This window comes from Bradysia coprophila, unplaced genomic scaffold, assembly GCF_014529535.1.
Source record: "Bradysia coprophila strain Holo2 unplaced genomic scaffold, BU_Bcop_v1 contig_297, whole genome shotgun sequence".
Lineage (NCBI taxonomy): Eukaryota > Metazoa > Arthropoda > Insecta > Diptera > Sciaridae > Bradysia > Bradysia coprophila.
Window position 1 is genome coordinate 9610930 of NW_023503555.1, and position 23102 is coordinate 9634031.

The 23102-nt window shown below is 34.6% G+C and overlaps 2 protein-coding genes across 2 annotated transcripts; both read right to left on the minus strand.

Moving 5' to 3' along the window:
- Positions 1 to 8802: 8802 nt before the first annotated feature.
- LOC119078648 lies at positions 8803 to 9415 on the minus strand. The gene is made up of 3 exons (XM_037186243.1): positions 9191 to 9415; positions 9013 to 9126; positions 8803 to 8952 (listed from the first exon to the last, which is right to left on the minus strand). Exons 1-3 carry the CDS (start codon positions 9231 to 9233, stop codon positions 8804 to 8806), a joined length of 306 nt encoding a protein of 101 aa, XP_037042138.1. The 5' UTR covers positions 9234 to 9415; the 3' UTR covers position 8803.
- Positions 9416 to 16144: 6729 nt separating this feature from the next.
- Positions 16145 to 20479, minus strand: LOC119078646 (ribosomal protein S6 kinase alpha-5-like). Its single transcript, XM_037186241.1, has 3 exons — positions 20368 to 20479; positions 18022 to 18116; positions 16145 to 16963 (listed from the first exon to the last, which is right to left on the minus strand). Exons 1-3 carry the CDS (start codon positions 20477 to 20479, stop codon positions 16145 to 16147), a joined length of 1026 nt encoding a protein of 341 aa, XP_037042136.1.
- Between the last annotated feature and the right edge of the window lie 2623 nt (positions 20480 to 23102).

Here is a 23102-nt window from a genome sequence, read left to right on the forward strand (position 1 = left end):
CGGTTTTATCCTTTTTATATGCCGATTGCCGATACACAAAATAATTCATGCAGTCGTGAACCATGTTTTTCGCTCTATAATTGAAACATTAAACAATTTTAACGTCCCCATGCTAAATGATTCATCTAAAACACAAACCGTTCCAATAATTTATGCTATAACCGAGAAGACACAGAGTGCATTTGATCAAAGTTCAGTCGTGACAAAAATTAAAATATTTTACCTGTCATGAAGTGGTGTGTCTACATACCTTAGATAAAGAATAAGTCGTGCGAATACATAATTTTCGCTAAACAATTCGACAGTGATGTGATAAGAGGATACACTCTTCTTATATCGGGCGGATTTTGTTAAATGGCAATGTGAGTTCGGAAAAAAAATCGACTTGACTATTTCCAAGATACGTACGACCGTGTATACAGCCGTGCAACAGGTGATAAATTTTTACGGCCATAAATTAATGTCGTATGTGAAGTACAGCACATACATAAACTTTGGACTGAGCAATAAATTCAAATCATTTCTGTCAAACCGGTCCTTATTGAATTGCAACAGTTTGATGAAAAGTTTTAGCATTTTCGCTAATTTTTTGCTTTTATCTTTTACTCATTGCGCTCTATCTGGTATTCTTTTATGGGCAACTGCCTTTGGCCTTTAGAGACTCCACGAAATTTTCATTTCTCGATTCTTTACTCTCTATTTGCTTGTGAAATAACTTCACTCTGGTGAATATCGATAAAATGTAAAATGACATTAGTAATTTTATGACGAAATGTCTATTGAAAACTAATCAAATTTAATTTTTCCTATAAGTCGCCAATGTGACTTGTCCCGTTTAACTCTTCATTTGCATTTAAGAGTGATATCGCCAAATCTTCGAACAGCTTTGGGACAAGGGGTCACGGATATTATTGAGTTATAGCTCATTCGATTCGTTGAACTGTTGCGAGTAAAACGTAGTACTACGTTTGGTGAAATTTATTTTGTTGTCGACGATCGAGGTCATGAAGTAAGGGTCTGCCAAAAGAGCCCCAAAATCATTTTATTGCGATTAGACGAGTGAAACAATTTTGAGAAAAAACTTTCTTAGCTGGCCTTGTAGGCATTGAACAGACGTACATTTTGAGTATACACACCACCAAGTCTACGTTGACCTGTTGGTGATATCAATGATTTTAGGTGAAAAAATAGGTGATTTTCCCGAGTCCCTGCCCGCCTGCAGTGACACAAGTCCATGCCATAATATACATGGTAAGATAGCCTAGTCTCAGTAGTACCATACTATGGAAAAGCATCCTTGGATTAGTTTCACTGCAAAGGGTTGTAGCGACTTTCGCGGAAGTCCACCCCAAATCGACGAAATTGTATCGCTTTTCTTCGTTTTTTTGAGGTTTTTTCTGTTGTTATTCAGTATTTGTCCCAAAATGTCTGATTTTGTTCGATGTTTTGGCGATATCACTATTAACTGGTAACTTAACTGTTACCATACTCTTAACTCTTAACTGTGTAAATACGAACGGAGAACGAAGTGTACAAAAACGTTTGTTAAAATACATGAAGTAAAAGATTTTGCGGAATTTTACACAGAATCATCACCAGATTAAAAAACTTTTAGTAATTACGTATCGCTGTATGACCATTCTGCTACTTCTTTTGATTAAAATCTTGCTTAGTGTTTGATGTCGAATCTTTTACTTCATTTGTTTATGCATATATTTTGCTAAATAAGAGGATACACAGATCACAGAATAGTTCGGAATCCTCTACACCTTTTGAAAAATATAGAGACTTAATCTGTTACAAACGACAAGCATATGACCAAAGTTATTATCGGGTCTATTAGTTCCATCGATCAAAGTATTTTTATAGTTTCAAATCTTGTACTTCATTTTTTTACACGCATATTACTATACAGAGGGACATGTTACCCAGAGCTTGTAATTATTTTGGTCATCGTTATCGATAATAGATGAATATCCGTATATGACAGGTTAATAGCACGAACCAAAATTGTGAAATTTTGTGAAATTCTCTGAAAAAAATGGACCTCAATTATGAATTTTCACTATAAAGAGCCATTACTGTCATTCGAGCCCTCTATTGTATTTTCTTATGTTCGTTCTAATGTATTAACAATAAGGTGGTAGAGACGTTTGCCAGAGATTCGCAAGATTCGCAAGATTCGCGAGATTACTTTTGAAATAGGTCCACCTGTAGAGGTGCCACAATTTTTTTTCAGTACGTCATTCTTTGCGCTCTATTTTCTTGGGAAATAACTTCACTCTGGTAAAATATCCATGAAATGTCATAGCAGTTAAGTTGGTCTATAAAATTAAAGTGTGCTGACATTTGTAGTTTAATGACGAATTGTACTAGAAACGTAACGGAAATGACCAAAAACTTTCACATTTGAGCAGTACAAAGAAGTAGAGTTTCTGTGAGCTATATTCCCCGTAAATCGAGGGCATTAGTCACTGCTACAGCGTCAGCAGATTTTTTTTTTTTAAGTTTATTGTTGGAAAACATAAAACGTGATACTAGAAGATTTCTGTTTTGTCATTACATATTTTACAAATTAGAGCTACTTGGCTTCGCTTCTTTACCTAAATGTAAAAACCTCTCTCTCACTCTATCAACTGTTTTAAAACAGGGTTTTCCATACCCTGTTTCAATCATCGATATAATATAGGGTAGATGGGTTATGTTTTAAGAAAGTGCGGAATAAAGCCAAACAAATATTTGAAAATATGTTAAATCTTGTTGTCCCTTTCGCCGTTGGGTGTGTGATATATTTCCGAATTTTCGTTCTTCGTATGTGCCAATCTAACGTATATCCAATGATTCCAATGCAAGTCACATACGGCTATTCATTTGTTATCGATAACGACGACCAAAATAATGAAAATGTCTGGGTAATGTGGTACTTTATACGGAAAATACGTAAAATGCATGTTAAAAAAATTGAAGTACAACATTTGATATCAACAGATTAAACCACATGCAACCCTACTTAAGTGAAATATTTTGCAAGATTCCGGTATTTTATTTATTTTCGTAAAGCTCGATTGTTTATTTCTGCAACTATGCACAAACGGCAAAACAGACTTCGAATGAAAGAAATTATATAGAATTCAATTTTATCGGAATTGCTCAACTTTATTAATGATTCACCAAATATTTCGTTCGCTAAGGCTTAGTCAAATTTTACGCCAAAATAACATTGACTGGTAACACTTATTTGACTGGGAACATCGATGACTTTTGAAAATCTTAAAAATCTGTCAAATGTGTCTTTTTTTAAATGAGCCAACTATATATCCACCCTTAACTACTCTAAATGCAATTTTTTTATTAAATGTGCACTCAAAAAAAAACTTCAACCAAGTATCAGTTCAATATGAGAAACTGACCAAAATCCCAGAAATTTTTTTTCTAATATTTGTTAGCGCCTCTATATGTCATGAAGCAAACTAAATATCAAAATTCACTACAGTCCAATTATTTATTGTTGACGTATTATGTGTCGACTTTCATCGTAATTAAATAATCAGTTTACACTACTTCGAAAATGGTAGCAAGAACTGAATGCTCGCACACAAAAGCGAAAATATTATTTCCTGCGTCATAAATTACCGCTACGTTCTGAATGTTTGCTTGAACATAACGAGATATATTCACATGAAAATCAAAGAAACTGTTTAAATAGAAGCCCAATTTTCAAATGAATTTTTTTCGACTTTTTGTGTTCAAATTTACGACTTTCGTCCTTTCGTGTGAATATATCTATCTGAATTCATTGTAATATTAAGAACGGGACGTTAATTTATACGGAAAGTCGAAAAAAATTTCATTTATGATTAGGTGCGTCCATGAAAATATCCATTTTCTCTCGAGCGCTTAATTTTCAAATGATTTTTTTTTTCGACTTTCGTGTGAATATATCTATCTGAATTCATTGTAATATTAAGAACGGGACGTTAATTTATACGGAAAGTCGAAAAAAATTTCATTTATGATTAGGTGCGTCCATGAAAATATTCATTTTCTCTCGTGCGCTTAATTTTCAAATGAATCTTTTTTCGACTTTTTGGAGTTAAATTTATGACTTTCGTGTGAATATATCTATCTGAATTCATTGTAATATTAAGAACGGGACGTTAATTTATACGGAAAGTCGAAAAAAATTTCATTTATGATTAGGTGCGTCCATGAAAATATTCATTTTCTCTCGTGCGCTTAATTTTCAAATGAATTTTTTTTCGACTTTTTGGAGTTAAATTTATGACTTTCGTGTGAATATATCTATCTGAATTGATTGTAATATTAAGAACGGGACGTTAATTTATACGGAAAGTCGAACAAAATTTCATTTATGATTAGGTGCGTCCATGAAAATATTCATTTTCTCTCGTGCGCTTAATTTTCAAATGAATTTTTTTTCGACTTTTTGGAGTTAAATTTATGACTTTCGTGTGAATATATCTATCTGAATTGATTGTAATATTAAGAACGGGACGTTAATTTATACGGAAAGTCGAAAAAAATTTCATTTATGATTAGGTGCGTCCATGAAAATATTCATTTTCTCTCGTGCGCTTAATTTTCAAATGAATTTTTTTTCGACTTTTTGGAGTTAAATTTATGACTTTCGTGTGAATATATCTATCTGAATTCATTGTAATATTAAGAACGGGACGTTAATTTATACGGAAAGTCGAAAAAAATTTCATTTATGATTAGGTGCGTCCATGAAAATATTCATTTTCTCTCGTGCGCTTAATTTTCAAATGAATTTTTTTTCGACTTTTTGGAGTTAAATTTATGACTTTCGTGTGAATATATCTATCTGAATTGATTGTAATATTAAGAACGGGACGTTAATTTATACGGAAAGTCGAAAAAAATTTCATTTATGATTAGGTGCGTCCATGAAAATATTCATTTTCTCTCGTGCGCTTAATTTTCAAATGAATTTTTTTTCGACTTTTTGGAGTTAAATTTATGACTTTCGTGTGAATATATCTATCTGAATTGATTGTAATATTAAGAACGGGACGTTAATTTATACGGAAAGTCGAACAAAATTTCATTTATGATTAGGTGCGTCCATGAAAATATTCATTTTCTCTCGAGCGCTTAATTTTCAAATGATTTTTTTTTCGACTTTTTTGAGTTAAATTTATGACTTTCGTGTGAATATATCTATCTGAATTCATTGTAATATTAAGAACGGGACTTTAATTTATACGAAAAGTCGAAAAAAATTTCATTTATGATTAGGTGCGTCCATGAAAATATTCATTTTCTCTCGAGCGCTTAATTTTCAAATGATTTTTTTTTCGACTTTTTTGAGTTAAATTTATGACTTTCGTGTGAATATATCTATCTGAATTCATTGTAATATTAAGAACGGGACTTTAATTTATACGAAAAGTCGAAAAAAATTTCATTTATGATTAGGTGCATCCATGAAAATATTCGTTTTCTCTCGAGCGCTTAATTTTCAAATGAATTTTTTTTCGACTTTTTGGAGTTAAATTTATGACTTTCGTGTGAATATATCTATCTGAATTCATTGTAATATTAAGAACGGGACTTTAATTTATACGAAAAGTCGAAAAAAATTTCATTTATGATTAGGTGCGTCCATGAAAATATTCATTTTCTCTCGAGCGCTTAATTTTCAAATGATTTTTTTTTCGACTTTTTTGAGTTAAATTTATGACTTTCGTGTGAATATATCTATCTGAATTCATTGTAATATTAAGAACGGGACTTTAATTTATACGAAAAGTCGAAAAAAATTTCATTTATGATTAGGTGCATCCATGAAAATATTCGTTTTCTCTCGAGCGCTTAATTTTCAAATGAATTTTTTTTCGACTTTTTGGAGTTAAATTTATGACTTTCGTGTGAATATATCTATCTGAATTCATTGTAATATTAAGAACGGGACGTTAATTTATACGGAAAGTCGAAAAAAATTTCATTTATCATTAGGTGCGTCCATGAAAATATTCATTTTCTCTCGACCGCTTAATTTTCAAATGAATTTTTTTCGACTTTTTGTGTTCAAATTTATGATTTTCGTGTGAATATATCTCTCTGAATTCATTGTAATATTGAGAATGGAACGTTGATTTATACGGAAAGTCGAAAAAATTTTCATTTATGATTAGGTGCGTCCATGAAAATATTCGTTTTCTCTCGAGCGCTTAATTTTCAAATGAATTTTTTTCGACTTTTTGGAGTTAAATTTATGACTTTCGTGTGAATATATCTATCTGAATTCATTGTAATATTAAGAACGGGACGTTAATTTATACGGAAAGTCGAAAAAAATTTCATTTATGATTAGGTGCGTCCATGAAAATATTCATTTTCTCTCGACCGCTTAATTTTCAAATGAATTTTTTTCGACTTTTTGTGTTCAAATTTATGATTTTCGTGTGAATATATCTCTCTGAATTCATTGTAATATTGAGAATGGAACGTTGATTTATACGGAAAGTCGAAAAAATTTTCATTTATGATTAGGTGCGTCCATGAAAATATTCGTTTTCTCTCGAGCGCTTAATTTTCAAATGAATTTTTTTTCGACTTTTTTGAGTTAAATTTATGACTTTCGTGTGAATATATCTATCTGAATTCATTGTAATATTAAGAAAGGGACGTTAATTTATACGGAAAGTCGAAAAAAAATTCATTTATGATTAGGTGCGTCCATGAAAATATTCATTTTCTCTCGAGCGCTTAATTTTCAAATGAATTTTTTTCGACTTTTTGGAGTTAAATTTATGACTTTCGTGTGAATATATCTATCTGAATTCATTGTAATATTAAGAACGGGACGTTAATTTATACGGAAAGTCGAAAAAAATTTCATTTATGATTAGGTGCGTCCATGAAAATATTCATTTTCTCTCGAGCGCTTAATTTTCAAATGATTTTTTTTTCGACTTTTTGGAGTTAAATTTATGACTTTCGTGTGAATATATCTATCTGAATTGATTGTAATATTAAGAACGGGACGTTAATTTATACGGAAAGTCGAACAAAATTTCATTTATGATTAGGTGCGTCCATGAAAATATTCATTTTCTCTCGAGCGCTTAATTTTCAAATGATTTTTTTTTCGACTTTTTGGAGTTAAATTTATGACTTTCGTGTGAATATATCTATCTGAATTCATTGTAATATTAAGAACGGGACGTTAATTTACACGGAAAGTCGAAAAAAATTTCATTTATGATTAGGTGCATCCATGAAAATATTCATTTTCTTTCGAGCACTTAATTTTCAAATGATTTTTTTTTCGACTTTTTGGAGTTAAATTTATGACTTTCGTGTGAATATATCTATCTGAATTCATTGTAATATTAAGAACGGGACGTTAATTTATACGGAAAGTCGAAAAAAATTTCATTTATGATTAGGTGCGTCCATGAAAATATTCATTTTCTCTCGTGCGCTTAATTTTCAAATGATTTTTTTTTTCGACTTTTTGGAGTTAAATTTATGACTTTCGTGTGAATATATCTATCTGAATTCATTGTAATATTAAGAACGGGACGTTAATTTATACGGAAAGTCGAAAAAAATTTCATTTATGATTAGGTGCATCCATGAAAATATTCATTTTCTTTCGAGCACTTAATTTTCAAATGATTTTTTTTTTCGACTTTTTGGAGTTAAATTTATGACTTTCGTGTGAATATATCTATCTGAATTCATTGTAATATTAAGAACGGGACGTTAATTTATACGGAAAGTCGAAAAAAATTTCATTTATGATTAGGTGCGTCCATGAAAATATTCATTTTCTCTCGTGCGCTTAATTTTCAAATGATTTTTTTTTTCGACTTTTTGGAGTTAAATTTATGACTTTCGTGTGAATATATCTATCTGAATTCATTGTAATATTAAGAACGGGACGTTATTTTATACGGAAAGTCGAAAAAAAATTTCATTTATGATTAGGTGCGTCCATGAAAATATCCATTTTCTCTCGAGCGCTTAATTTTCAAATGATTTTTTTTTTCGACTTTCGTGTGAATATATCTATCTGAATTCATTGTAATATTAAGAACGGGACGTTAATTTATACGGAAAGTCGAAAAAAATTTCATTTATGATTAGGTGCATCCATGAAAATATTCATTTTCTTTCGAGCACTTAATTTTCAAATGATTTTTTTTCGACTTTTTGGAGTTAAATTTATGACTTTCGTGTGAATATATCTATCTGAATTCATTGTAATATTAAGAACGGGACGTTAATTTATACGGAAAGTCGAAAAAAATTTCATTTATGATTAGGTGCGTCCATGAAAATATTCATTTTCTCTCGTGCGCTTAATTTTCAAATGAATTTTTTTTCGACTTTTTGGAGTTAAATTTATGACTTTCGTGTGAATATATCTATCTGAATTCATTGTAATATTAAGAACGGGGCGTTAATTTATACGGAAAGTCGAAAAAAATTTCATTTATGATTAGGTGCGTCCATGAAAATATTCATTTTCTCTCGAGCGCTTAATTTTCAAATGATTTTTTTTCGACTTTTTGGAGTTAAATTTATGACATGTCAGAGACAAGTGTAATACTTGCAGTCCAGGGTGAAGTTTTCCAGAGCAAAACGAGGGCCTTGCTTCACACGAGTCGCGATATTAGAATATTTGGTAACTCCAAAGAGTGTGACGTTTTAAAGATGTTTTAAGAATTGAAAATGCTTCAAAATATATAAAAAAATAAATATATTTTTTAAGTTTAAAATGTTTATCAGAAATTAAAATGTCTTTAGTTCAAGACTGTTTAGCCAATAACTTAGTTCGATTTTCGGTGTGCTGGTCCACTCTTCTACATGTCTTCAATTCGTTCGGCTCGAACGACTCTTCCCCAGATGCCAGCTTCAAGAAATACTCCATGACTTTGTAGAAGCAGTCGTTTTTACCTGCCATCGATATACAATTGTATTTTATTTTAAATTAAATACACTAACTAAAACCACTACCTGATGACACCCCGAACTTAAACGAAAAAGTTTCAACTGCTGGCTTTCGCAGGTTTTGGAGTGTTGCCGGGGCCTCGTGTCCATAGCATTCGGAGGCTGGGTCAAAATATATGGCTGTTAAAGTGTCAAGGTGATTTTATTAATTTATTTAATTTATTTCCATCAATATTTTATTTACCATCTTTGCGACCACCATGAGACCTAATAATGTAGGCACACATGTGTAGCGACAAATTCCGTTCGTGTCGTTTTTCGCTGGTGCCATATTTTCTTGGTACCAGAAAACAAACATATTTAGGAGCGACCTGATTATCTGCTGCTTTTAATATGCGGAAGCCCTTATCAATATACGTTTTTATCGAATTGAAGTTGTTTGACTCCCACGTGCAAACTTCCTTGAATTCAGCGGCTGTAAGTATTTAATTCTTATTATAACAACAAATCTGTCAAAAAAAACTCTTAAAATGGAAAGTAAAACAGGGAAAGGCGCTATTATCATTTCTCTGACTGAAACGAATGGAAATGTATGACAACCCGTAGAATTTTAAAACATCGTCTCAGACGATTCGTCTGTATATGACTGTGACGCAGTTTCTCTCTTAGCTATATATATGTATATACTAGCACTATAGCCCGGGCTTCGCCCGGGATATACTGACAATCTTAACCACACTGACATAATAAATTCATGTGACACTCCCGGTGTACACTCCCAACAACACTGCCACTTCTGAGACCATCCTGAGACTCAAAACATCACTGACACTCTTAACCATACCTACGTTCCCAACCACAATGCTTACAGCATACTGAAACTCATACACTTTCACATCTAATCACAATGACAGTCCTAATCACTCTGGCACTTCCAACACCACCTAAAGCTACCACCCACGCTAACATTTATAATAACACTGACATTCCCAACCTAACTAAAACTACACTGACACTCCTAACCCCACTGAGCCTCTTAACCCCACAAATTCAAGTCAACAACATTCACAGGATGTTCTACCACTTTTATTTAATTTTAGTAATTCCTTAGAAATCATAATTCCGAACGAATCATAGTTCCACAGTAATCGTGCATCGTAATTCTTGTGGAATCGGAATCGGAAAGTTAAGCTAGGTGAATCTGAGTGAAGCTAGGTGAATCTAAGGAAAGCTAGGTCAATCCAGCACTGATCCTCCTGATCTAATTCACACTCTTATCACAATGACACTCCTTATCACACTTACACCCATTATCACACCAACACACCTTATCACATTTACATCTCCAATGACACTGACACAACTCATACTGTTACTATTTTGCAACTGAAACCCTTAATCTCACTGACATCGCTGGTCTATTTTTTGGAGGCTTGTGTTTTTACTCACCGGCTAAAATCGGATGAGGTTTTTTTTTCGGCTGTTGAAGCGTACGTTAAATTATTAATCACCGTTAACGGATTTTGTCGACTGGAATCGTACCAGACTAGAGAGCCGGCTAAAAAATGTCGGCGGCTGCCAGCCGAAAAAAAAAAGTTGGCTGCGGCTAAAACTAAGCCGGCTTAAAACGGCGGCTGTATTTTTTTTATTGAAAAGAAAAATTAAAAAAAAAATTGCCTAAAATGCTGAAAGATACCTGGCCCGAATAGTTTGTTGTTCTATTATCACTGCCATTTGATAATGGCAAACGTATCCATGGAGGGAAAATTATTAAATTTTGATTAGACGAATTTTGATCAAGTAAAATGCCAGTGTTTTCCGATCGGACTTATACCAGCCTAGCGTTAAGACTTCGGAAAAGTTAACATTTTACACATTAATCACGTCATGATAAATCGCATATCGTTTGCTTTGATCCTGAGAAAGGACTTAATTCACTCAATGAAATTACTTTTTCAGTATTTAACGCTACATGTTAGATGACACTGTAAAAAAATCGTAAAAAAATTTCACCCAAAATAGGTTTGTTCCAAATAACTGCAAATGCTATACATCATTTTTCTTCGTTAAAGTAAAAATTAAAAATTTGTCGATCTGCAGTCAAACAATTTTATTTTGAAAACGCAGATTATCTGCGACAGATAATATATACAACGAAGACAGTCGAAATGGATACATATTGGATCCTACAGTTCGATTCGAAAATGATGAGAATCAACCAGAGTCCGTGAACGAAGAAAAGAAACGATTATACGAACCATGTATAGCAATCTTGACACTACAATAAGTCGAGCAACTACCATCTGAATTTGATGGATGTGTTTGTAGCTTACGTGCAAAAAATTATGATGTTTTTGCACCGAGAAGTAGAGCGGGAAACCCCTCAAAACAAAACAAAATTTTTTCTGAATTAATGGTCGGATGAGACTGAAACTATCTAAGTCAGTATCAAAACTATTTCAGCGCCACGGGCAAGGTCTCCAAATGAACAGAGATTAATCCATCACTGTACAATACATTATGAGCACAATTTATGCTTTTTTTCCGATTTATGCTTTTACCTTCTTCTTCTATTCACTTATTTACATACTCGGAACATAGTTTAAACTCTAAAACTATACAACACTCTCTCGCCCATATTCATTTACTTAATCCGGTGCATTTTTTGTTTCTTCGTTATTCACCTATCTTATAATGGTTTTTAGTTGGTGCTCCAAAGTTTTGTATAAATGTAAGTTCCCTAAAACTATGAAAAATCGATTTTGTCGGATTTTGCCAGCCACCCTTCGATTTTAAATTAAATTTATTTTCACAATCATGTTTAATACAAAATTAACTTAACACCGAGGTTGGGAAACACACAAGAATTGTGATTTCCACCATTACACAAAAACTTGAGGTAAAGTTTCGCCACAGTGAAATAAAGTTCTTCTTTCTTTTTTGAACATGATTCCTCGATCGATTAGGTTTTTAAATTATGTACATCAGTGTTCCACTTTTAGTTTGCTTATCCATAAAGAATTTTTTTTAGTCAAAGCTTGCGCGGGCAAATATTTTGAAAATTTGCGAGTAGCCGTAGGTGGGTGGTTGTATTCTGGACCAGTAGAAAATAGCTGATTTGAAATTATTTTAAGCTTTTGTATTGGCAAGGTCCAAAAATAAGGCGAACTTTCAAGAATTTTTGAAGAAAAAAAACTCCGTTCCCAAAAGCTCATTTTTGCTGTTCTTCGATTTTAGATATGTTTTCGTTACTAACAATTGAATTTATGTCGAAAAATCGTATCAACTGGTAGATGATTTTTTCCATTCCAGCACATTCGACCTATTTTTGAACCTTGCATACAAATACTTAAAATATTTGAAATTTCTGATTACATAGCTTTCTTTGACGGCGTAGGGAACTGAAATACCTTTCAAATGATCTTTTACAGGTTAACTTTTGAACTAATTTCGTCCATAGATTTCGCCCACGACTAAAAATAGTGAAAAATGGATTTGTACGTAGGAAAATTGGAAAATTTTCACATATGCATGTTTGCGCCGCAAATTTCTTGACGTCTTTTTGCAATAAATATTAAGTTGGAATTAGAAATTGTTCGATTTTCAATATTTTTTTCAAAATAGTTGGAAATAGTGAGAAAAGTAAAAAAATCAAGAAAAAGTTGATCACTTTCGCTTCTTCAAAAAACAGTTGGAATAAGTGAGAAAAGTGAGTCACATGCCGCCCTGAATAAAAGGAAAAAGTAAGAATCTAAATCAACTTCAAACTCACCCGCTTGTAGATTCCCCAGTACCGTACCAATATAGTGTATGTCAACAAAGACGGACGAACGTAATCCATTTATCAATGGTAGAAAAATGTTGACGAAAAATTGGTGTTGGTGTTTCAGTGCCTCAGCTGCGCTTTTGTAGCTGCAATAAGTAAAAAGAATAATTAGTGGAGGAACATTTGGAAAAACACAGTATTTCTTTCATGAGTAAGTTTTTCTATGTTTTTCACAAACGTCGTCGTATTATTTCATACAGAAATCGTCAATACAAAATAAACTGGCCTGCCTGGTGCGATAGTAAACACCATAACCTGGCCTTAAGGCAACTGTGCGATAGTAAACAGTGGCCTTAAATGTGAAAAATTTAAAAAAATTCTAAATTTAGGAAAAAAGTTTGAGGTGAGCAGAGCTTATCAAAAGCGAACAAATTTGTTCTACCATACACATCCACACACACACACCCACTTAAAGGTGTTCTTATATGGGGCTTATATGGGAACTTCGAGGAGCGCTACTGTAATAGACCAAAATGTATGGGAGAGTGGCTTCTTGGAAGATTTATTGCGTGGCCAAATTTTAAGCTACAAGAACGTGTGATAGCTCGTTGAACTCGTACGGACGCCTAGTTTTTTTTGTAGAACTTCAATATTTGCTGTATATATGAAATTTGAAATTTGTTCTAGTAATAGGACTTGCGTCACGGGCGCTATGCTAACGCGCGCCCATGATACTGCATTATCGGTAACGTGTTTTTCAAAATTCCGGTTAGGGATAATATAAGCGATTTCACTCTTTAATAACGGATAGTCGAACGTCAAAGGAAAATATTCACAATTTTCCAAACTGAGATTGAGAACTTGAGAACCAACTGAGGATTCTTTTAAATATCTAAATGGTGCCACTTGCTATTCACGATTTCTGTATCTAAGGTAATGCATAGAATACTTACGAATAAAATCCGATTGCATCCGAATAACGACCAGCCCTTTCTTCGTTTTTTCAGTTCGGAAATTAACTGTAAGCGAGCACTGTCGCGCATTTCTGGTCCAACGTCCACAACCTTTCGCTCGCCAGGTGTTTGACCTAGTGATTTTATCGCACAGCTGTTGTTCGACATGCATGCGGTGTACAGCATTGGGTCCTTAAACAGCTTGTAGACAGCAGTATGCTTCACGTTCACCAATGGTTCAAGAGTATTGTAGCTTTGAGATAAATTCTTTAGGAGCGTTTTCACATTAGATAAATGGAAATATATACTCACTCGTCCTCATAACCGACCCCAACGTACGATGTAATTGGGAAAATGGTCAATTTTGAGTTTTACTTCCTGTACGATGGAGTCCACCAAATACCAGTCGAATAGTTTTTCCGTCAATTCAGGGCCTGGGTGGCAAAATGGCTTCGCAATTTTTCGTGGTATCGCAGAAATCTCCTCATCAGTTAGAAATACATAGCCTGGCATGATTAAGCGAATAAGAAATTTGGTTGGCAATTGTTCAATTCAAAGTGTAAAGATCAGAAACCTTCTTCGAGATCATTGTTCCCAAACTTTCTGGCATAGCGAAAATCCAATTTATTAATTTTTTGTAATGAATTGGCGCCCGGAAGTTGTGAAGTTTACATAACCGCTTGTTCTCGTGATGTTGGTCTGCTTCCGTCAATGGTCTATTATATATGACGCAATTAGTTGTAGAAGAAACTTACCGCGTGTGCAAACAATGTGTATCCTTGGTATCCAGGATACCGAAAAAAAAATTTTGGCGAAAAGCTGGATACTGGGAAATCTACCTGTCATAGCAGGAAGAAATATTGAAAAAAAGAAAGAAGCTAGAAATGGGAATATGACCAGGTCGGGAAATAACCAAAAATATGGAAATGGAATGAAATCAGGAAATCACCAGAAATCGCAAAACGACCAGAAATCAGGAAATGGCCAGAAATCGGGAAATGTCTAAATAAGAAAATGACCAAAATTCGAAAATGACTAGAAATCTGGAAATTACCAGAAATGCAGAGAAATGACTACAATTCTGAAATTACTAGAAATACGGAAAAGGACTGAAATCTGTAAATGACCGGAAATTGGGAAATGACTAGAAATACGGAAACGAACTGAAATCATGAAATGACCAGAAAATTGACAAATTACCAAATTATTCGTAAATGAGAATTGATTGAAAAACTAGAAATCGTAAAAATAACGAAACGAACAGGAATCAGGAATTAAGATGGTAAGGTGATAACAGGTGATAACGGAAAGCGAATCGAGATCCTTTTTAGGAAAATGAAAAAAGGCTTGTCATTGAACTGTAATAGTGATCAAACGCAAATTTTCGTAGCGATTTCAGATTTTAAAACGTCGCGTCGTTTATCGATTTTCTTCACTTCGGAAACGTTGAAATGCTTTAGCAGCTTTAGTCAATATACTTTTCCCTATGTACTCGCGTCATTTCAAAGGAACAGAATTCCAGACGTTTTCGAGTCGATTTAAATCGCTCGCTCCAATCGCGCTATTTCTCTTGATTCTTACATTTCATTTATCCGAAAGGCTTCATTCATAAATTTTTCACTCGCACCGCTCCCGCCTTTCTGATTGTATGCATTTTTGTCGGGAAATCCTAATATTATTACTGTGAAATTTCGTCAAATTTTAGTGTACACCAGGAAAAATCGGGAAATCGAATTTGGGTACGGGAAGAAAACATTATTTGCACTCGCGCCACGCAGAGCCGTTTGAAGAGCTCAAAATAAAAAATTGGACCTCACGTATGTACTGTACTTTACGTGAATAGGCAACGTAAATGCATATTTCATTTATGAGCGATGCGCCATTTACATTTCCGTATCACGTAAAGTTGAATGACTCACCCGTAAATAATTTCCGGAACCTCAGGCATTACAATCGTGGATGTAACCACTTCTTCGTTGCTTACTTCGGGCATATTTTCAGCTGGCACAAGCTCTAGATTTTGCGACGCCTGTATGTTCGTTCTCTCCAATTGTCTTTCGGAGTGGACCTGCATTGATGTCAATGTTTGGTTTGTTGTGGTGGGCAATGACGATTTAACTTCATTTGTTTGTGAGCGAGTTGTGATTTCTTTGATCTCTGGAGATGGACATTTTCGGATTTTCGTGCTTAACTTTCGTGAATAGTTTTCTATATGTTTTCGTAGATCACATTTCTGTTCGAGCTTTAACAATGAACTTCCTGATTCAACGTTGACTCGCTTCAACTTTTTGTACTTGTTCGGTTCATCTTCAACTATTCGACTTATTCTGCGCTTGGAACTCAAATTCTGCAAGTGACCATTAAGTTTATTGTTTTCAGATTCTTCAGCAATGATTCTCGTAATTGAGGTTTATCGATGTCGTTCGCCTCTACATTCATTATACTGTCCTGAATGTCAACCGGCATGTTGCCATTAACCTCAGAGTTTACTTTGAGTTTCAATAACAGTTTTAGTTTCCAATTTGCGGGCACGAATTTCGACAACGTTCTTATTTTCGTCTAGTAGCTCTTTACTACAATGGACTACAAAGGAAATATCTTTCACATTCTTCAATGCACCCGAACTGTAAGTCGAAGTCGAACTACGAAGCAATTGCAGGATATAACCTTTAACGTCTCTGTGCAATGCTGACCATTGCTTAGAGTTCTCATCAAACTTGTTATTTTCGATTAATTTGGCAGCAACATCAATAATTGACGAGTTAAATGGTGAATGACCACACAATAGCGTATAAAGGCATACGCCCATCGACCAATAATCGATCTGTTTGTCTTGTGCTCCAGTTATTGGCTTGGTATTACCGAAGCCGATGAAGCGAAATTCTCTGCTTTGTTTCAAAAAGTATATGTTTTTGAAGCAAATGCGGCGGTGTGTATATTTAATTTCATGGACGTTTTCCAAAATTTCCAATATTTTATCAATGGCTTCGCAAAACAATCCTGCATACGAAATCGTTGTACTAAAACATTCCAGCAAATTCACACCGTCAATCAGTTCCATGACCAGATATGTACACTTTGAATCAGTAAGCAGTTCAACCATTTGAACTACACCCGACACATGAGCTGCTTTTTGCAAAAAATCAATTTCATTCTCATTTTGGCCCATACGTTTGTAAATCTTAACCGCATAGTAATTGTCGTCAGATGAATTGTAGCACTTCATGCACGTCGACGACTTACCGGTACCAAGTGGTTGATGCGATGTAAATTTGTATTTTTTATGGAACTCTGAATTCTGGAAGATGATAAAAAAAATTAATTGAAAATAGTCTCGTCAATTTGCGTTTATCTTATTTGGTACATAATCTAGAGCGAATAATTTTTGCTCACAATAAGGTAGATAGAAATAGAAGGCCTTCCCAAGGTACTATTTCTCAAAAGTTATTGAACATCATTCAGTGAAGCGTAAAGGTTACACCGCGAACTCGATCATCGAAAGGTCCATTAACACAGCGGAGAAGAAGAATGAGATATTTCAATTATCATGCCCGCACGTTAGCAAGCGGGCGTGACGCAAATCCACTACCAAAATGTTTTTTTTTAATGGGGATCAAACTCGTACACTTTATCTTTCGTATAGTGAGTTGTAGTCTAAGAGTAATTATACCTAGAGAGAAATTTGTACGATCAAATGTGGTTCCAACATCAGTTTCTATAAGATACACATTTCGTATAATTTACACCAATACGTTTATGCGTTGACGCTTTTGATAGTTGAATTTGCCCTCTTAATTAAGAGGGCAAACATACCAAAAACATTTCGTGTTTCATGTTGGGACCACACATTTTACGTAATTCCTCTAGGTATAATTACTCTTAGGTTATAGTGCAGCGGACAAACATACAGTGTGTTTATCTTTAGAAAACACAGTTTTAGATTTATCAGAGTTTTGCAAGTCATCAATGTTCCCGGTCTGTGATATTTTGAGGTGAAAATTAGAATTCTCTTAGGGATTTTCAAATTTTCTACCAAAATACCATAACCTGGAACTTTATTGACTGGAACATCGATGATTTCTAAAACTCTAAAAATCTCGTCGTCGTAGAAGAAATGTTCATAAAATATTTTTAGAAAATTTAATGTAAGATCTAAAGTAGGAATTTGGTAATTGCTAGAGATATGACTGCAGACACAGGGATAAAATTGCTTGGGAGTGCAAACTGTTTTTAATTCTTCACTCAAGTTATATTGAATCACTGTGAAATGTACAGAAAAAGTCTGCTTTTTTTTGACCTTTAAATTCAAAGTGAGACAGAAATTTGGTGCAAAAGTGTTTACAAAAAAAACATTACCGGATCGCAATTGTTTAGAATGTGCCGTGCAAATGAGTTCCAGTTGTCGCCAATCAAATTATGAGCAGGTTGCAATTCTGGCAGATACGAGTATCCTGAAATAGTAAAATATTTGATTGATGAGATATAGAAAAGGCTTTCACGTATTGAGCGAAATTGTCATCGGTTCTCTTTACAAAAATTTGTTAGATGAGCCTAATCAGTTGCATTGAATATTTACATTCAAGGAAGAATAATACTGAGTTCTTACTAAGCCTCAGCAGAACCAGATTGAAAGTTTTTCAGTAGTAATGACATGACGATTTAAAAGATAAAATTTACTTCTACAACAAATAAATACCTTGAAGTTAAAAATGAATTTGTGGCGTGTCAGTGGGCGAATACGTAGTGCGCTGCTGTGTAAATCTACACTAACAAATAAAATTTTGTGTATCGAATGGATGTGTTATTTTCGGAGGATCAGCTGGACATGCAATTCCCTCCTTTTCAGTCTGTCCAGTCGAGATCATCGAATAGCTTATGCTTCTTTAATTCCGTTGCTCGAGCCTCCTACACCTACAGAAAATCAAAGTTTTAATTCCTGAATAAAATGGACTGAAATTCTACTACGTACCCAATCGAATGGAAGGATCTTTATGTAAAATCTTCGTTAGGAAATCTTTCATTTCTGTTGAAATATCTGCAGGCATATCACGTTCCTCGTTCATAATTCTATTTATGATAGTTCCATTTTCATCGTTGGTACCGAAAGGGTCTCCATCGACAGTAATTCAATGCCATAATGCTAGAGCCCACGCATCGGCGGCTGTATTGTGACCGGCGGCTATTACCTCCGGAGCCATGTACTCTTCAGTTCCACAAAAACTTTTGATCGTCCTCGAGTCACCTAACTTCTTACACATCACAAGTCAACGAGTTTAACGTGTCCTTCGGCGTCCAACAAAACATTTTCTAGCTTGATGTCACGATAGCAAAACCTTGCAAGTGAATGTATTCAAGAGCGACAATCATTTCTGCAATTAAACACGAACGTAAGACTCCGGAATCGGACCTTTTGAATTCGCGTGAACATTCCCCACCAGGCAGGTATTCTTTTGTGGGAATAAAGAATCAAGTTAGTACAACATAGGGTCTATAAACAGATTCAAGCTTGCCTGTTACAAGAATAACTTGTCGTTCGTTTGAAATGCATAGTGCAACGTTTGTATGTACGGACAATCCCTTAATATTTCGAGGGCCTATTTAAGAATCAAAGATGAAACTAACACTCCGTATGCTAGTAGTGAAGGATTCTATAATTTCTTTGAATTTCGCATGTATAATTTGTACTTACTGCCGGCTCCCAGCTTTTTAATTATATCAAAGTGAGTTATATTGACTGCACACTCGTCGATATATTCTGGAAAGAATAAAAATAATTGCTGTAAAACGACTGCCTTGAAATAGAATTGCTGTTCAAGTTATTATTATTGTAACCACAAAAACGTTATCTTTTATGAATAATGAATGATGGAAAGCATATCAGACAGTAACACCGAAATGAACGAATGTGCCCAATCACTGAACGTGGAAGAAGACACATCGAAATCACTTCGAATAGCTTAATAAAAGCGCTTCGAAATCAATGCTTTGCAATTTATATCAAAAATCCCACACCAGCAAAGATCTCGTGTTTATCAGAATTGATTGTCATCCTTGGAATGGGTATCAGCGAAGTAAATCTCAATGGTGTTCCAGGAGTACATAGGAGTTGACAGCAATCCCACATCTGTCACACTTGGATCAGAGAGAAAGAAACCATCACGGGAAACTGTGACTCTAACAACATGTTAATATCATCGAGACATCACGGAATTAAGCCGCAATAACATATTTTGTCGAAGTGAACGCCAAAACAATGATGTGAGGAGACAAAAAGAGAATATATATACAAGTGCGAAGAAAAGTGTGCACAGACCTTTGTCATACAGAATTGGGCTGTTCGCAGAGTTTAAGTTAGACGTGTCAGAGCTCAATAAGCTGTCAAAGGAGGTCCAAATGAAGACTACAGATAATTAATAATCACGTTTATAATTGACGGAAGGGGAAATGATAACCTTGATCACAATCACTTCAACATTCAGTTTGTGAGAAAATAGTCTGCCGTGTATCGAGCAACTATGTAATTCAGACACACTTTATCTAAATAAATCATTTAGAACCATTTGAAACATGAATTTGTCAGTTTAAGCTTGTAAAGAAGTCGTGAGAAGCCATTGCCGTTAGCTTTTTTGATCAACGAAATTTTTAAAAGTTAGAAGCTGTTGTCGACACTGTAATGAGAAAAATATTTTAAAGCAAGCCTACCGGATTCGTCCCAGTCGGCATCATAATCCAATTCATTGGGATCACTGTCACTTTCGGTGAGGACTTCGAAATTGTCCTGTTCTTGATCCATCTCTTCCGACTGCTCCTCCATTTCTTTGCCCGTCTTGCTACAACCAAGCTTCAGGTTTTTTTCACTTTCTGGAGGAGTATCAACACTGAAAGAAATGTTTTTAAAGACTTTTGATCATTACGCCACTTTACTGAAAACTAACTGACTGAAAAGGATGAAAGGACATTTTTCTTAACTCAGTGACGAAATGTAAAACTTTCGTTAGCTTTTTCGATAAGAACGGTGTATGCAACTCGGTTTTTCACATTTTGAATGCGTCAAACGGTTGTAGGACTTAAACAAACCCATTTATTTAAATACATAATTTGCCTATTCGTCATGTTTCCCCATTTTCTCGTTATTTTTTGTCTAAAGATACCTGTGCTTATTTCGTGTAGTATCTTGTAGTGTGCCACTGACGTTCGAAGAAACCACACTTTCTTTCGGCTCAAAACACCACTCCGGACCAAAGTCAAGCTGCGATAGATGCATTTCACAGTCTTCAAAATTGGAGAATTCTAAAAAGGAATGCTGATTACTAGTTAATAATATTACACAATTATAAGAAAACTTCGAAGAACAAAGAACAAAGAAACTGCTGACGTTTCTATTGTTCCAGGGGGAGGGGGCGTATGAAAATTCAAGAAAACTGCTGCCGTGATTTGTGCATGTCCCCTGACCTTTTTTTTTTTTAAGGACAGCCACTTCAATCTTCAGCAATCTTACTTAAATTCCGAATTCGAGAAACATAAGCCAAGGCTCAAAACATGTTGAAAAAGGGTTGCCTTGAAGCTTAGCTCAGGTAGTTTTATAGAAAAAAAGGCTGAACTTTGAAACCGATTCGTTAAAAATGCGTGACCAAGTTTCATGTAACGAAGCTCGAGTAACTGAATGCCTCAGCAGAGCCGTAATAACACAATGGGCTATAGGGAAAAAATTGGCGGTAACTGGCGCTGGAAATTTAAGGACATATCTATATTTAGCGCTGCAAATGAAATAGCACAGTGGAGCCCGAATTCCTAACCAGGCCTCTGTGCCTCAGAATTTGTTGTGCAATAGGTTCGAAATGAATAAGATGATTCTATTGCAAAAAATGAGAAGTTTATCCGAAAACTTAGTAAAAATGTGTCTGAAAAAAAATTGGCAATTTATGATGCGTTAATCTTTTACGCCCATTGTAATACTGTACTTAATTTCTCTGATTGAGTGAACGACAGTTTTAAAAAATTTAGTGTTATACTAATAACTGAAAGGACTGGAAGAATCTTTTGCTAAATTTGCTGAAGAGCAATGTCTGCTTACGTTGACCGCAAGCCTCGGTCTCAGTATACACTGTATATTTATGCGACGTTAAGGCGATACAATGAGAAATTACATCCAAAGTGCTTCAAAAGTAAACTAAAATTACCTTTGTCGAACATTATCTCACACTCATGTAACTCCATTGCATCTTCCGACTTCGGTTGAACCCTGTTTTCGAATTTCGAAGCGTAGTTGTGATTTGGTATCCAACAGAACGGTTCTCCATCGATATAAATCATCCATTCTTTGGGCACCGCAGAGAATCTTCAGTGGAATACATTTTATGCCCAAAAACATGGCACTGGTGTTTTTAGTCCTTAGAATGGAAAACGCAAAACATTTTAGACACGAGTGTGAAATTTAATCTAGAGACAAAACGAACTATCGTATTCGATCCTTTTTTCAATTATTATTTTTACTCACGTTCCAAAAATGCTGCAAAAATACTTCGTAAAACCTTCCGGATATCCTTGGAATTATTTCAGGACGGATTTTTAATATTATTTTGGGTAATTACTATTTTTGTGTCAAGAACTTGCACAAAAAAATAATCAAAAGAATCGATAAAATTCCAGTCACTACATATAAAAATTTTATTTTGATTGACATGAAACAATTGGGGTCATTAAGAGTGATATCGCCAAACTTGAACCAATTTCAAAACAACGGCTCAGCGATCCGGGCAAGCTATAGCTCGTTTGAATCGTCTTTCAATTCTGAGAAATAGGGATCTTTTACTTTTTTTGTTAGTTTCCCATTTTCGGAGTGAACTCGTGAAAGTAATAGCATGTCAATGGGTCGTGAAAACAGTTTTTCGGTGATAGCTCGCGATAGAAATCTTTCTAAAATGTGAAATGTTGTAGGAATATAGGCCTCTGGCAGACCTTCAAAACGAGTATAATCATCGGTAAGGATAGCCACCCGTTCTGGACTTATGACTCAAAAAATGGTGAATGTTTGGACAGTGCTGCTGGCTTGCAACAGAACTTTTCCGCTGAACTGACTATAGGGTGTTGTAGCTGGACTTACCCTTTTCGTTCCACGTATAATACACCCCAGAAAAATTGTGTTGCAAGCCACAAAGTCGAAGTAAAATGTCGCTCCAGTAGACCCATATTTTTCAGTGTTTTCAACTTGTTTGGTCTTCAAACAGACTGGAGCGATGGGAATGAAATAAACTAAATCAAAATTACATGTTCAGCTCGAAATTGTCCTGAACGAGTGATCATTGGCCTTGAAAATGTTGCTTTCCTACTTCGTAGTAGGTGGAAAACCTCATTTCTTTGACTTCACAAAATGAACAGAAACTCAATTGTTTGCACCGAATATGGGCTTATTGTAAAGCAGAGATGCGCATCGTTCA

Excerpts from the sequence above, each read along its gene's own strand:
- LOC119078648 (XM_037186243.1), bottom strand. The coding sequence starts at position 9,233 with ATGTGTGCCTACATTATTAGGTCTCATGGTGGTCGCAAAGATG. Across the intron at positions 9,127-9,190 it reads TCATGGTGGTCGCAAAGATG|CCATATATTTTGACCCAGCC; the intron begins GTAAATAAAATA and ends ACACTTTAACAG. Across the intron at positions 8,953-9,012 it reads TAAGTTCGGGGTGTCATCAG|GTAAAAACGACTGCTTCTAC; the intron begins GTAGTGGTTTTA and ends TATCGATGGCAG.
- LOC119078646 (XM_037186241.1), bottom strand. The coding sequence starts at position 20,479 with ATGGAGGAGCAGTCGGAAGAGATGGATCAAGAACAGGACAATTTCGAA. Across the intron at positions 18,117-20,367 it reads TGCCGACTGGGACGAATCCG|GATACTCGTATCTGCCAGAA; the intron begins GTAGGCTTGCTT and ends TTACTATTTCAG. Across the intron at positions 16,964-18,021 it reads TTCTAAACAATTGCGATCCG|AATTCAGAGTTCCATAAAAA; the intron begins GTAATGTTTTTT and ends ATCATCTTCCAG.